The sequence below is a fragment of the Asparagus officinalis genome, chromosome 3 (genome assembly GCF_001876935.1).
Source record: "Asparagus officinalis chromosome 3, Aspof.V1, whole genome shotgun sequence".
Taxonomy (NCBI): domain Eukaryota; kingdom Viridiplantae; phylum Streptophyta; class Magnoliopsida; order Asparagales; family Asparagaceae; genus Asparagus; species Asparagus officinalis.
In genome coordinates, this window is record NC_033796.1 from 53,872,586 (window position 1) to 53,885,819 (window position 13,234).

General features: G+C 34.6%; 1 protein-coding gene across 1 annotated transcript; it reads left to right on the forward strand.

Annotated features, from left to right (window-relative positions):
* Positions 5,940-6,707, forward strand: LOC109835132. The gene has a single exon (XM_020403122.1). The coding sequence runs from the start codon at positions 5,940-5,942 to the stop codon at positions 6,705-6,707; it is 768 nt and encodes a 255-aa protein (XP_020258711.1).

The window sequence follows — 13,234 nt, forward strand, 5'->3', positions numbered from 1 at the left end:
CCACTTATGAGAGAAGGAGGGTTGTTTGTTATAATTAAACCTACCTAAGGGGGTAAATTCTTTTGCGGACATTTGGGGAGCATAAGGGGATAAATTTGGATATTCGTTATTTCATAAGTGTATTATTTCATTAGGACAATGGAACAAGTATATTAACCGTTTTTGTGTTATTTGGAATTTTTACAAGCACAGTGAGAAATTTCAACCATTTGGAATAAAAATTACCGCACTCCCACATAAAACGCAAAGATTTTCTCTGATCCTAATAGTAAAAATTTACCCCTTAAATTGCAGCTCACTCCAAAAGCCGCGTCACCGGTCAGTATTGGCTAAGACAATCCTTAGTCCGCAATTTGAAGGCGCACAGCATAATGATAAAATTTTAAAACGTTCTTGGTTGTATTACCGTTAACTACATACATGTCTAATTAATTATTATAACAAAGTATTGGGATTTACATGGCATAATACTAAAATTACAAAATAATAATATAGATTATCAAAAATAGTTATACCTACATCATTATTTAATGTAATAAATCACAAGACTATTAATAATACCGGTCTAATATACAATTTATATTGTAATAAGCAATTAAGTGTGTATATGCGGGAGTGATTATTAATATTACAGCCATGTACTAATACCTCACATATCACTTGAGCAATTATTATTAATGGAGTACAACCATAAATTCACTATGATTATTAAGGTTGATATTAATCAATATGAAATACGCATATTATTATTAAAATACAGAATAATATTATATTCAATTGTGAAGTTGAATTTTATTGTAGCAATTATATTATAGTGTATTATATTAAACAATATAATAATATAAATATAACATATTAAAATTAAATAAATATGTTAGTATATGAAAAGTAATTAAACAAGTTTAATGTATGAGGATATTCATTATTGAAATAAAATAGAAACTAAATCATGCGTTAGAATAGTATAGACGCTTGATTTTCTTTTATGGAAAGGTTGAAATTTTTACATTATATTATATTGAACTCAAATAGAACTTAGTATGTACTACAATAATTAAATACATTTTAGATGTTTGTCTATAGAATATTATTATTTTAATCTATGCATATTATAAATATTATAGCTATATAGTTAGAATTACGAACACAGATATTTAAATATTATTATATTTGTATAAATACTATAATATAAAAATATTATAATATTTTAATCGGTAAATTTAACACCAATGGACTCTGTTACTATAATATTAAAAGATATATATATTAAATAATTGTTTATATATCATATCAGTTATTATAGTATACTGCATACTATTAATATATAATCATACATAGAATTATCACAAATCTATATTAATAAAATATTATGATATAATACTATACAGATACAAACAGTATTCACGAACCCCAAAATTACTATATCAAGAAAATCATAAAATAGGACATGATAAGCTACTTTAAAATATAATAAAATTATTGTTATAGAGTTATCCATAAAAAGACTAATAACTTATGATTAGTTCTTTCACAATATATAATATTTTAATTATAAGTATAATAAATATCTAGATACAAAAAGTATACAAATTGCGAATTAAATAACAATATATTTGATTAAATATTGTTTATCACATATCAGATTATATCAATTATGTATACTTAGCATTTATATCCGATCACATATATTAAAATCACATATCAACATATTAATTAAAGCAATAATTATTAAATAAATGTTGGTTCATTTATGATTATAAATCATTATTTATATAACGTAGCATCTTATATATCACATCTGTAAGAATAATAATACATAATTATATAAATAATATAATTATATATTTTCAATAGTTACAACATATTATACATTTTTGTATATAAAATACAAAATATAATGTATTTTATAATGATTAATATTCTTAAAAATTATTATAATTAAAATATTGCTCTTATATATATTAATTATTATATTGTATAACAGCTAAAATATCAAATAAATATATAAGTGTACACGATATATAATAATTAATTATATTACTTAATTAGTAATTATAATTAACATACAGTAGATTTAAAGAAAATAAATGATTATATTACAAAATTTAATATGATATCTCTAAAACCCAATTGGATAATGTTTGAATATTAAATAAGAAGTTAACTAAAATAGATAAAATTATACATAATAAGGTAAATCGCATCATCAATTATCCCATAATAATTATTCAAAATCAAAACATATCTTAAATGTCTTATTATCCCACTTACCAGCCATACTAACAAAGATACATATCCTCAACAGATAAATATTGATTTACCAATTGGAATAATTTTCCTACTTGACCCAATTTATCCCAACTCAAAACCGCCGACTCAGAATCTTTTTAAAGGCCACGGAGTTATATAGTGCAATTCATAATAGAGTTCTACTTAAAATTTCGCCTAATTTAAGGCGACTTATAACCTTCAGGGAAACTTGATAGACAATCTCCCTTCAATCCAACTATACTTAACCTATAAATCAAATTTTGAGAAGAATAGAGTGCAGATAAACCTCCCATCTTCCGCTTTCACTAGAAACTATAGGATTATCGACCATTTACCTGAAAAATTGCGACAATAAAATGTTAAGGAGCACGAACAAAGTAAATAAAAACGAAAATCCATCAGAGTTCATCTCAACGACGAATGCGACACGAGAGCCCGACTCAGGCTCGGATCCGAGCACAGAAGGCTCCTTCGAACCTCTAAATCCTCGCTCCAATATCCTCACCTATTTCGATCTTCATATCGGTCGATTCTTTATAACATCTTTAGACGGCTGAACGTGTGCCGGCGGAGCGATTGCCCTTACTCAACGCCGCCGCCAATTAGCGCGGTTGGCGTCGAGGGAGTGCTTTCGTCTTGCCTGTAGACGTGACTTTCTCTCTTTTCTCTTGCCATGGCCAAAACCTCCAAAGCTTCTAGGGTTTGGATGCAAGGACAGGAGGAAAAGAATTCGCGCCTTGTCGGTATTTATAACAGATATAATGGTCCGGTTATGATAGTATTTTTTGTTGCATGCGCCTAACAAAAAGGTATTTGCTTAAATTCCCCCTACAACTTCTCACAATTGTACCTGTGACTTTAATTTCAAACAAGTCCTAATATATTCTGGTAATTTTTAATTAATGTAATATTTATCAAAGATAGAGAGAAACCGACACTCTCTCTCTCTCTCTCTCTTAATTTTATTAATCTATATTTTGTCAAATATAAGAGGAAACCCAGACTCAGTTGAAGTGCACTACCTTTTCCACTTCTTATATCCTCCTGAAAATTAGAAAAGAAATAAAATACTTATTAATATTGACATCATCTAGCGTCTTCCTGCCACCTGCAAGCTCCCCCAAGTTACCTACAGTAAGATCTTTTGCCCTGCCCTTTTCTTATTTTTGGTTTCTTTCTATGGTTGGATGATTTTTATTCTTGATGCAAATGTTACAGGCGCTAATTAAGGATGGAATGAAGCAACACCCGAGAGATAAAAATGTCATTTTTTTTCTTTTTTTCCCCGTTCATTGCCTCTTTCTGAATGCAGTTAGGCCTCTAGTTGAAGTTTGAGTATGAAGTGAATAAAAGCTTAACCTTGATTCTACTCTTTTTCTGAAATCTCGCTGTCACTGCTGCTAGAAATGTAGGCTTAAGGCCTTTGGTTTTGTCTGGGAACTAACTGAGAAGATGAAATAACATTTCAGAGTGGTAAGAAGGATGCTAACGGCTTGTTCGAGAAACTCCCAAAATAGAAAGTCAGTTGCTGAAGGTATATTTTCCATAAGTGTAATGTTCATTGAACTTGTATATTAAGTCTATTATGTGCTGGTTGATGATGGTTGAAATATTTTAATTCCAAGGCTTTTGTTTTTGTCTTGTAAGCTGAAAGCTCATGAAACCTGTAAGTATAGCACGTTATCTTGTTAGTATAACACGTTATCTTATAAGTATAGCATGAAAATCTCTAAGTATGGCACGTTATCCTGTAAGTATAGCATGAATTCATAAAAAATATTAAATTTTGTTACTTTTGATAAAATGTTAGTTAAATGAGGTTTTGTAATTAACCACTCATTAATTTCACATTATTATTTCACATGATTATTTCACACTAATTTTCTCATTATAATTCATGAATTCATAAAAATTAGTTAAATTTGTTATAATTGATGAAATTTTAGTTAAATTTGATTTTAGTATAGAATGATAACCTGTAAGTATAGCATGAAATACATTACTTGAGTATAGCATGTTATATTGTAAGTATAGCATGAATTCATAAAAATTATTAAAATTTGTTACTTTTGATAAAATGTTAGTTAAATGAGGTTTTGTAATTAACCACCCATTAATTTCACATTATTATTTCACATGATTATTTCACACTAATTTTCTCATTATAATTCATGAATTCATAAAAATTAGTTAAATTTGTTATAATTGATGAAATTTTAGTTAAATTTGATTTTAGTATAGAATGATAACCTGTAAGTATAGCATGAAATACATTACTTGAGTATAGCATGTTATATTGTAAGTATAGCATGAATTCATAAAAATTATTAAAATTTGTTACTTTTGATAAAATGTTAGTTAAATGAGGTTTTGTAATTAACCACCCATTAATTTCACATTATTATTTCACATGATTATTTCACACTAATTTTCTCATTATAATTCATGAATTCATAAAAATTAGTTAAATTTGTTATAATTGATGAAATTTTAGTTAAATTTGATTTTAGTATAGAATGATAACCTGTAAGTATAGCATGAAATAATAAAAATTATTAAAATTTGTTACTTTTGATAAAATGTTAGTTAAATGAGGTTTTGTAATTAACCACCCATTAATTTCACATTATTATTTCACATGATTATTTCACACTAATTTTCTCATTATTATTCATGAATTCATAAAGAATAGTTAAATTTGTTATAATTGATGAAATTTTAGTTAAATTTGATTTTAGTATAGAATGATAACCTGTAAGTATAGCATGAAATACGTTACTTGTAAGTATAGTACGTTATCCTGTAAGTATAGCGCGTTATCCTGTAAGTATAGCACGTTACCTTGTAAGTATAGCATGAAACTCTGTAAGTATAGCATGTTATTTTATAAGTATAGCACGTTATCTTGTAAGTATAGCACATCATGTTATCCTGTAAGTATAACACGTTATTTTGTAAGTATATCACATTATCATGTAAGTATAGCGTGTTGTACCGTAAGTATAGCATGAATTCATAAAAATTATTAAAATTTGTTATGAATTGATAAAAATAAGTTAAATTTGTTATGATTGATAAAAATTTAGTTAAATTTGATTTTAGTATAGAATGATAACCTGTAAGTATAGCATGAAATACGTTACTTGTAAGTATAGTACGTTATCCTGTAAGTATAGCGCGTTATCCTGTAAGTATAGCACGTTACCTTGTAAGTATAGCATGAAACTCTGTAAGTATAGCATGTTATTTTATAAGTATAGCACGTTATCTTGTAAGTATAGCACATCATGTTATCCTGTAAGTATAACACGTTATTTTGTAAGTATATCACATTATCATGTAAGTATAGCGTGTTGTACCGTAAGTATAGCATGAATTCATAAAAATTATTAAAATTTGTTACTTTTGATAAAATGTTAGTTAAATGAGGCTTTGTAATTAACCACCCATAATCTCTCTCTCATTCGCCGGAAATCCTCAGATACTCATTTTATGGCTTTTTTGGTTTATTGTGTTTGTCAATGTTCAATTTGATTGTAGAGGTTTCTCGAGATAGGGTTTGGAAATTGATGGGTTTATAAGAAAGAGTACAAGAATATATTAATGGAGTGAGAGAAAGGGAGGGGAGATTTACCAGTCTATGCACTATAGTATATGCTTCAAACCATATGACTTGCAGGAAAAATCTATGGAGGGATTTACTTACTTTAAAGCAAAGTGTTAATAGTCCATGGATTACTGGTGGAGATTTCAATGCTATTGCAAGTTGTGAGGAGAAAATTGGAGGGGTGCCAGTTACAGAAACTGACATAGAGGATTTTCAAAGCTTCATTAACACTGGTCAGCTATTGCATTTAAGATCTACTGGCTGTTATTATACTTGGTGTAACAAACAAGAGGCTGATAGCAGAATCTGGTCTAGACTGGATAGGTGCTTGGTGAATGAGAATTGGATCCATTCATACACCTCAAGTCAGGTGGACTATCTCATTCCAAATTGCTCTGACCACTCTCCGGCTTTAATAACTATTGAAGATGATATTTCTGAGGGTAAAAGGCCATTCAAGTTCTTCAATATGTGGGTCAAGCATCCAGATTTTATCTCAACAGTGATTTCTATATGGGATCAAAGCAGTGAAGGCTATAATATGTACAGGTCTCATACTAAGCTCAAAAAGCTTAAACATGCCCTCAAAGAGCTAAATAAAAATCACTTTATGAATATAAGTGAACAAGTATGTAGAGCAAAGGAATATTTATCAGATATTCAAAGGCAATTAAATGATGATCTTTTCAACTCAGATTTGATTGCAAGGGAAAAAGAATGCATCAAAAAATATGACAGATTGATTGATTGTGAATCTTCTTATTTCAAACAGAAAGCTAACATTAGAATGATAGATTGTTTAAATTTCACCCCAAGTGTTCAAGATTGAAACTGTCACATTTAATCTTTGTGGATGATCTCCTCTTGTTTAGCAAAGCAGATATGTACTCAATATCAAGATTGAGGGACTGCCTAATGGAGTTTAGTCAGGTCTCTGGTTTGAATCCTAATCCCTCTAAGTGTTCAATTTTTATGAGTGGGATTGAAGATAGTCTGAAGAACCAGATCTGTGATTGCCCAAATTTTTCAGAGGGGATATTGCCTATAAAATATCTGGGGATGCCTCTTATTTCAAAAAGGCTTTCGTGGCTTGATTGCTCTCCTCTCATCAACAAGATATCAGATAAGTTTCAAAACTGGCAAAACACTAGGACTTTGTCCTATGCTGGGAGATTGCAAATGATAAAATCAGTCATTTTGGGTATTCAAATTTACTGGACAAGTAATTTTATTCTCCCTGTTAAGGTGCTTGAAAGGATGGATAGCATGTGTTCTAGCTTCCTTTGGGGTCACAAGATCCACTTGGTATCTTGGAGCTCTGTTTGTCAAGACATAAAGCATGGTGGCTTGGGTTTATTCTCAGCTAAATTCTGGAATTATGCAACAGCAGCAAAATTACTTTGGATGATACACCTTAAAAAAGATATTCTTTGGATTAAGTGGGTGCACGGCACATATCTGAGGCAAACAAATATCTGGCAGATTCAGGCTAAAAATTGTGACTCATGGATGTGGAAACAGCTCCTAAAAGCTAGAAACATGATGAGGGATAAGATGGGAAGTGTTGATAATCTTCTGAATGCAATTAACAGTTGCTGTGTAAACAATAATATCAGCATATCATTGATTTACAGGGTCCTTTTTCAGCAGCAAGCTGTTTTGTTTGAAGGTTCAGAGACTATATGGGGGGTGGCATTGCCCCAAACATTGATTCATCTTGTGGTTAGCTTCTCTCTCCAGGTTACTCACACAAGAGAGACTGTGCAAAATGAGAGTGTTAAGTACAAATCAGTGTATATTGTACCCAAGAGATAGCCAAGCAGAAACCTGTCAGCATATCTTCTTTGATTGTCAATATTCCGTGTATGTTTGGAGAAAAGTAATGGAATGGTTGAAGTTCAACTTGCAGTCATGTAGTTGGAACCAGATTTTCAATTGGTACAATAGGAATTTGAGGGGAAAAGGCTTCAAAAAGAAATTGAAGAGAATTGCTCTGTCAGTTTCTGTTTATCTGATATGGCAAGAGAGAAATCAAAGACTTTTTTAGCAGAAAGCTCATGGTCCTGATCAGCTATTCTGTGCGGTGAAGCTGTGTATATACACAAAGATTTTGAATGAAAATATACCACATCATATGAAAGAGTTCATTGAGAGTTTGTAAAGAATTGTTGACTGGGTTTATATAACCAGTCTCTTGTTTTTCTTGTAACTGGATGTGCGCATTCATTTCAACATTTGGTGATGAATAAAATTTTCATTCATTGACCAAAAAAAAAGAAAGGGAGGGGAGAGGGGGGAGAGAGAGAGAGAAGGGGAGGGGGGAGAGAGAGTGGGGGAAAAAAAGAAAGGGAGGGGAGAGGGAGAGAGTGTGGGGGGAGAGGGAGAGAGAGTGGAGGCAAGAGAGAGGGAGAGGGGAAACCCCACGTTACTCTCTCTCTCTCTTCATTTTTCTTTATTTTTTATTTTTTAAAGGGGCCCACTTACAGGAATAGCAGCATAGTACTCTGGTGTGTACTAACCCAGTACTGTCAAGATCTCCTCGATCTATAAGACTTTTCGGTCAAGGCAAAAGATCTCCTCGATCTCAGAACCTTTTGGTTCAAAACCTTTCGGTTTCAGGATTTATGCGGGCACAGATTCTACAGCAGCAGCACTACAACACAACAACGTCAAGATCGCCTTGATCTGATGTTCGTTTTCCAAGCTCGCGTGCATGTAACGACGTTCGTATTCCACGCTCGCGAGACTGTTTTTAGCAACAACCAAGTGCTACCCAATGGCACTATTTATAGGCTTCTAAGGCCAGCTCAAGAGTCGCACGCAATTAATGTGACTATTACAATTCTTAACGACAATTAAGATTGTAACATCAATATATTAAATTACTCTAAATGCTGTTGTAACTACTGCATGCAGTAACTCCTGAATATGAGGCAATCAATGGACGCTTTGCTACGCAACGCGAGGGTCACATCTCAGCAAATCAGACGAACCTCGTTTGACTAACGAACCTCGTCAAATAAGCAAACCTCATATGACAAATGAACCTCGTCGAACGAGCGAACATCGTCAGATAGGCGAACCTCGTATGACAGACGAACCTCGTCGAACGAGCAAACATCGTCAGACAGGCGAACCTCGTATGAACGAGCGAACCTCGTCTGGTCTTGTGAATCGGACGAACCCTGTCGAACAAGTGCAACCTCGTCTGACTTTGAGAACGCTAGGGTCACACCCTCGTGTGAATGCGTAGATTGTCCGCATGCTGCGAAGCAGCCTGCGAGGCAACCTTCGTGGCGCCACCTCACCCTGATGCCTCCGTGCGAAGTGCAAAGTGCGCCTAACAAAGCGCCACTTAGCACCTCAGCCCGATTAGCCCCGATCCCCGGCCCATTAGCCCACGACCCACTAGAACTTATGAGAGATTAATTCAAATAAAATACTTCTCGGTTTACTGTTGGCAAGCCTCAAACAAGGGACCTTTTGAAACACCAAAACATTAACTTTCCGCTAAGCTACTAAGCATTTATGAAAAATACTTGTAGTTGATTTATATATATATATATATATATATATATATATATATATATATAGCTTGAAAACTCATTTTGGAAAGCGTTTTGTCCAAAAAATCCAACAGTATTTTCTAATGTTATTGCTATCATGAGAGGAGAGAGCTGTTGGGAGTTAATATGAGTTTGAGGAAGAAGATGATTGTTGTTGGAGGTAAGATATAAATTGGGTTTTAATTTTATCATGCATGGGAACTAGTCTTAAGGAACATACATGAAATGCGGGACCAAATAGCATCAATGATTTGAGAGACCACACTAAGAATGGTTCTGTGGTTAGATCATCTGTACTATCGGCCAATTACGGATAGACCCGTTGTAGTTCTATTGTTGTAGATAGACTTCCTGAATGATTTGTTGCGACTCTTTTACCTTCAAAGAAAAAGGAAATTATGTTGTGATAAATAAACCTCTTTAGGGAAAAAGAGTGAAAAATATTCTATAGAACGCACCGGAGGACTCGCATTCGCTAATTGATGTGTAGTATTGGGGATCTATCTGCAATTAACCCTTTAAAATTACGATAGACATATGGCATTCAATAAGAAAAGAATTCTTGGAGGGAGGGACGGAGTAAACCATTTAGGGTGGCACGCAGTTCAGATACGGCTCAGCTTCTGATAGCTTATCATATTCCTGTATCGTACTACCAATCTAGAAATACGCCATAGCGGATAGAAGATTACTGCCGGTAAGAAAACTCATACTCTATATCCACAAATACTAGATACATGTTAGCGGATGTGCATCGCCAGATCATATAAAGCGGCCATAAACATGTGGATCTAAAAATGTATATGATAAAACTAGATGATTTGAAAAAAAAGATATAGGCTCATATATACAAGAAGAGTTCATTGATCATCCAAAATTACCTAAATCTTATGATCATAAAAATTAGCCACCTCAATCCATTGATCAAGGATAAAATTGTGGCAACTATATGTACCAACAATGTATTCGATATTTAGATACGGATGCGAGTATTTCACTACATAACCATGATCAGTTCCGATATGCATCAAATATACGATTTTATACAACGCATATACCCGCATCCTAACGGATACGGATACGATATTCTCCTCAATACTCGGTATATTTTTGTGGGCGCCTTAGTCAAATTCCACAAGTGGCCGCCCTGCCAGAATCCTGTAAGCTCGGCTACCTACCTAAATTAATTCAACATCAATTGGCGAGAAAACATGTCACGTATCTCACCTCGGGCCAGTGTTCAATGGTCAGCAGTTCGCTTGCGGTTGGTAACAACGGTACAGGCAGGGGGATTCAACTGTAATGGGGTAACATAAGTTTCTCCCTGTTCACACATTTTCACTTACTAATCACTGTGCTAGAATTATGGTTCTAGTTCACGAGTTCCCAAACAATGTATCCCGTTGCAACGCTTCGTTTCTGGTGTCCAACCTTCCTTAGGGCCTCGTTAGTTATTCGGGCTTGCGTTTGGCCCTGATTCCGCTGCCAAACACTACGAGCCCTTGCTGTCAGTTTTGGTAGAGACAATCAGGGGTAATCAGACCACCGACCACACAACACCTCTCGTTCACAACACAATTAGTGTACGGAAAAGGCTCAGAGGCAACATCCAACCCACCCGACTCACCACCACCCCCGAACTTCTCTCTCTCTTTACAGTACAATGGGGCTCCACTTGACTTTTTTTTAAAAACTGAGGTGGGCCCCATTGCACTCGTAAGAGAGAGAGAGAGAGTTATGTGGTTGGGGTTGGGGTTCAGATTGTCCTGTAGCACTACCCTTATATATAGCAATTAACATGTTGGCAGCTATAATGCCTAATTTATCGTAGCAACTGCTTTTATGCTCCTCTATAATCGTAAAACGTTGTTTACCCGTCTGGTAATATTTTACCGAGTATACCATATTGGGTTTTCAAATTCATTATTATTTTTGTTGACAATTTTGAACAACGCCATCTATTTGAGAAAATAATTGGAAAAATGCCCATTCAAATATTTTGGGAAAAATTCACAAAATATTTGAGAAAACCGATCCAGTTTCAGTCGTCGGGCTGAAACCGGGTCGGTTTTGAAGAAAAATCTTCTGAAACTTCACGGGACTTGAAGTCCCGTGAAGTTTTTTGTACATTACAAAACTTCACAGGACTTGAAGTCCCGTGAAGTTTCGGAACATATTTTGTCAAAACCGACCCAGTTTCAGCCAGGAAACTAGGTCGGTTTTGACAAATTTTTTTATAATAGGTCAGAATTTGCATTTTTTTTTTGTAAATAGGATGATTTTCAAAATGTGTCCTATTTTTGTGGTGAGGAATACTATAGATGACGCTCGTGTAACAGGTCCACACATTGTCTTTAAGCCTAAACACTCAACAGTGATGATTGAGATCTTTACAAACAGGACGAGCTCCTCACTTGCATCTCTGGCAAAACTTCTAATACTCGACAAAATTGAATTCCTTTCGTCAGAAAAAGAAATGGGTATTTCTGGACAACAAAATACCACCTCAATATATATATAAGACAAGTCCTAAGTGATTCTTTTTACAGAAACAAATTAACTGAACCCACTAGTAGAAAAAGGTTTCACAGATGGAAAAACAAAAGTGCAAGGATAAGACGTGCAGAAAATTTCATTTTGTATAAATCTGCGAGACTGTGGTACTGCTTTATCAATTCAACAACTATAAGCAATAATAAAACAGAAAGTAGATTTGTTGCTAAGTAAGGACGTATATGAATAACATGGTTGTGGCCTTTGTATGGGCAGATGGATGTGACCATAGACTAGCAGTAAAAGCCCCAAGTAGATGATTGACACGTCAAAGTCCCGGCAAAAGTCCAAACATTTGCTCAAAGAAAGTGTTGTCCAGAAATGAAAGAATTAAATTTTGTAGAGGATAACTAGCGGTGTCCATTTGGGCCTGAGGCTCTGGCCCGGCCCAGTGTTCGGACCGGATCCGACCAGGCTTCGAAAAAGCCCGGAATCCCGGGCCGAACCGGGCTCATGGCCCGGACTCGGGTCTCCTCGTGGAGACCAGTACCGGGCCCGGCCCAGCCCGACAGGAAGATGGCTGGCTGAGTAGACCGGGTTCAGGTCCGGCCCGGTCCCAAGCAAGGACCCAATAAATTTTTTTGGGCCGGGTCGGGTTGGCCCGGCCTGTGGTCCAATGGTCACAAATGTGTCTATTGGACCAGGCTGCCCGAGACGGCCCGAATCTGGCCCGGTCCTAACGGCCCGGTCCAGTTTGACCAAAATAGCTTATTTTTGGTCTTTTGACCAAAATACCCTAAAAACGATAAAAAAAAGCCCAAAATTTGAGGGTATTTTGATCATTTGGCTAGGAGGCTGCCTCTATAAATGGAGAGGGTTTTCATTTATTTTTCTCATCCAAAACTCATCTATTTCTCTCTAATACTCTTTTATACTCTCAAATATTTTCTTATTCTCGCTTTCTCTCTAATTCTCCAATCAAACGGCTTCCTCCTCCAATTATGAAGGGCAAGTTCCAACTCCCGATATTGAAATGAGTCCTACTCCTACTACACCTACCGCTACTCCTACTACCAATGTTGATCCTGAATCCGGTGGCGATGATCCTACAACTAGAGCTCTTAAAAGGCTGAGATCTGATGTGTGAATTTTTTTTGAGAAGATAGAAGTCACCAATGATCAACACGGTAAACTTCTCACCCAAAAGGCTAAATGTGCATCGTGTGGCCATATTTTCCAAGCTCATCATAAAAGCGGCACAAACCATCTCAAATGCCATTTAGAAAAGCACAATAAA

Coding starts and splice junctions, on each gene's coding strand:
- LOC109835132 (XM_020403122.1), top strand. CDS start 5,940: ATGACTTGCAGGAAAAATCTATGGAGGGATTTACTTACTTTAAAGCAA.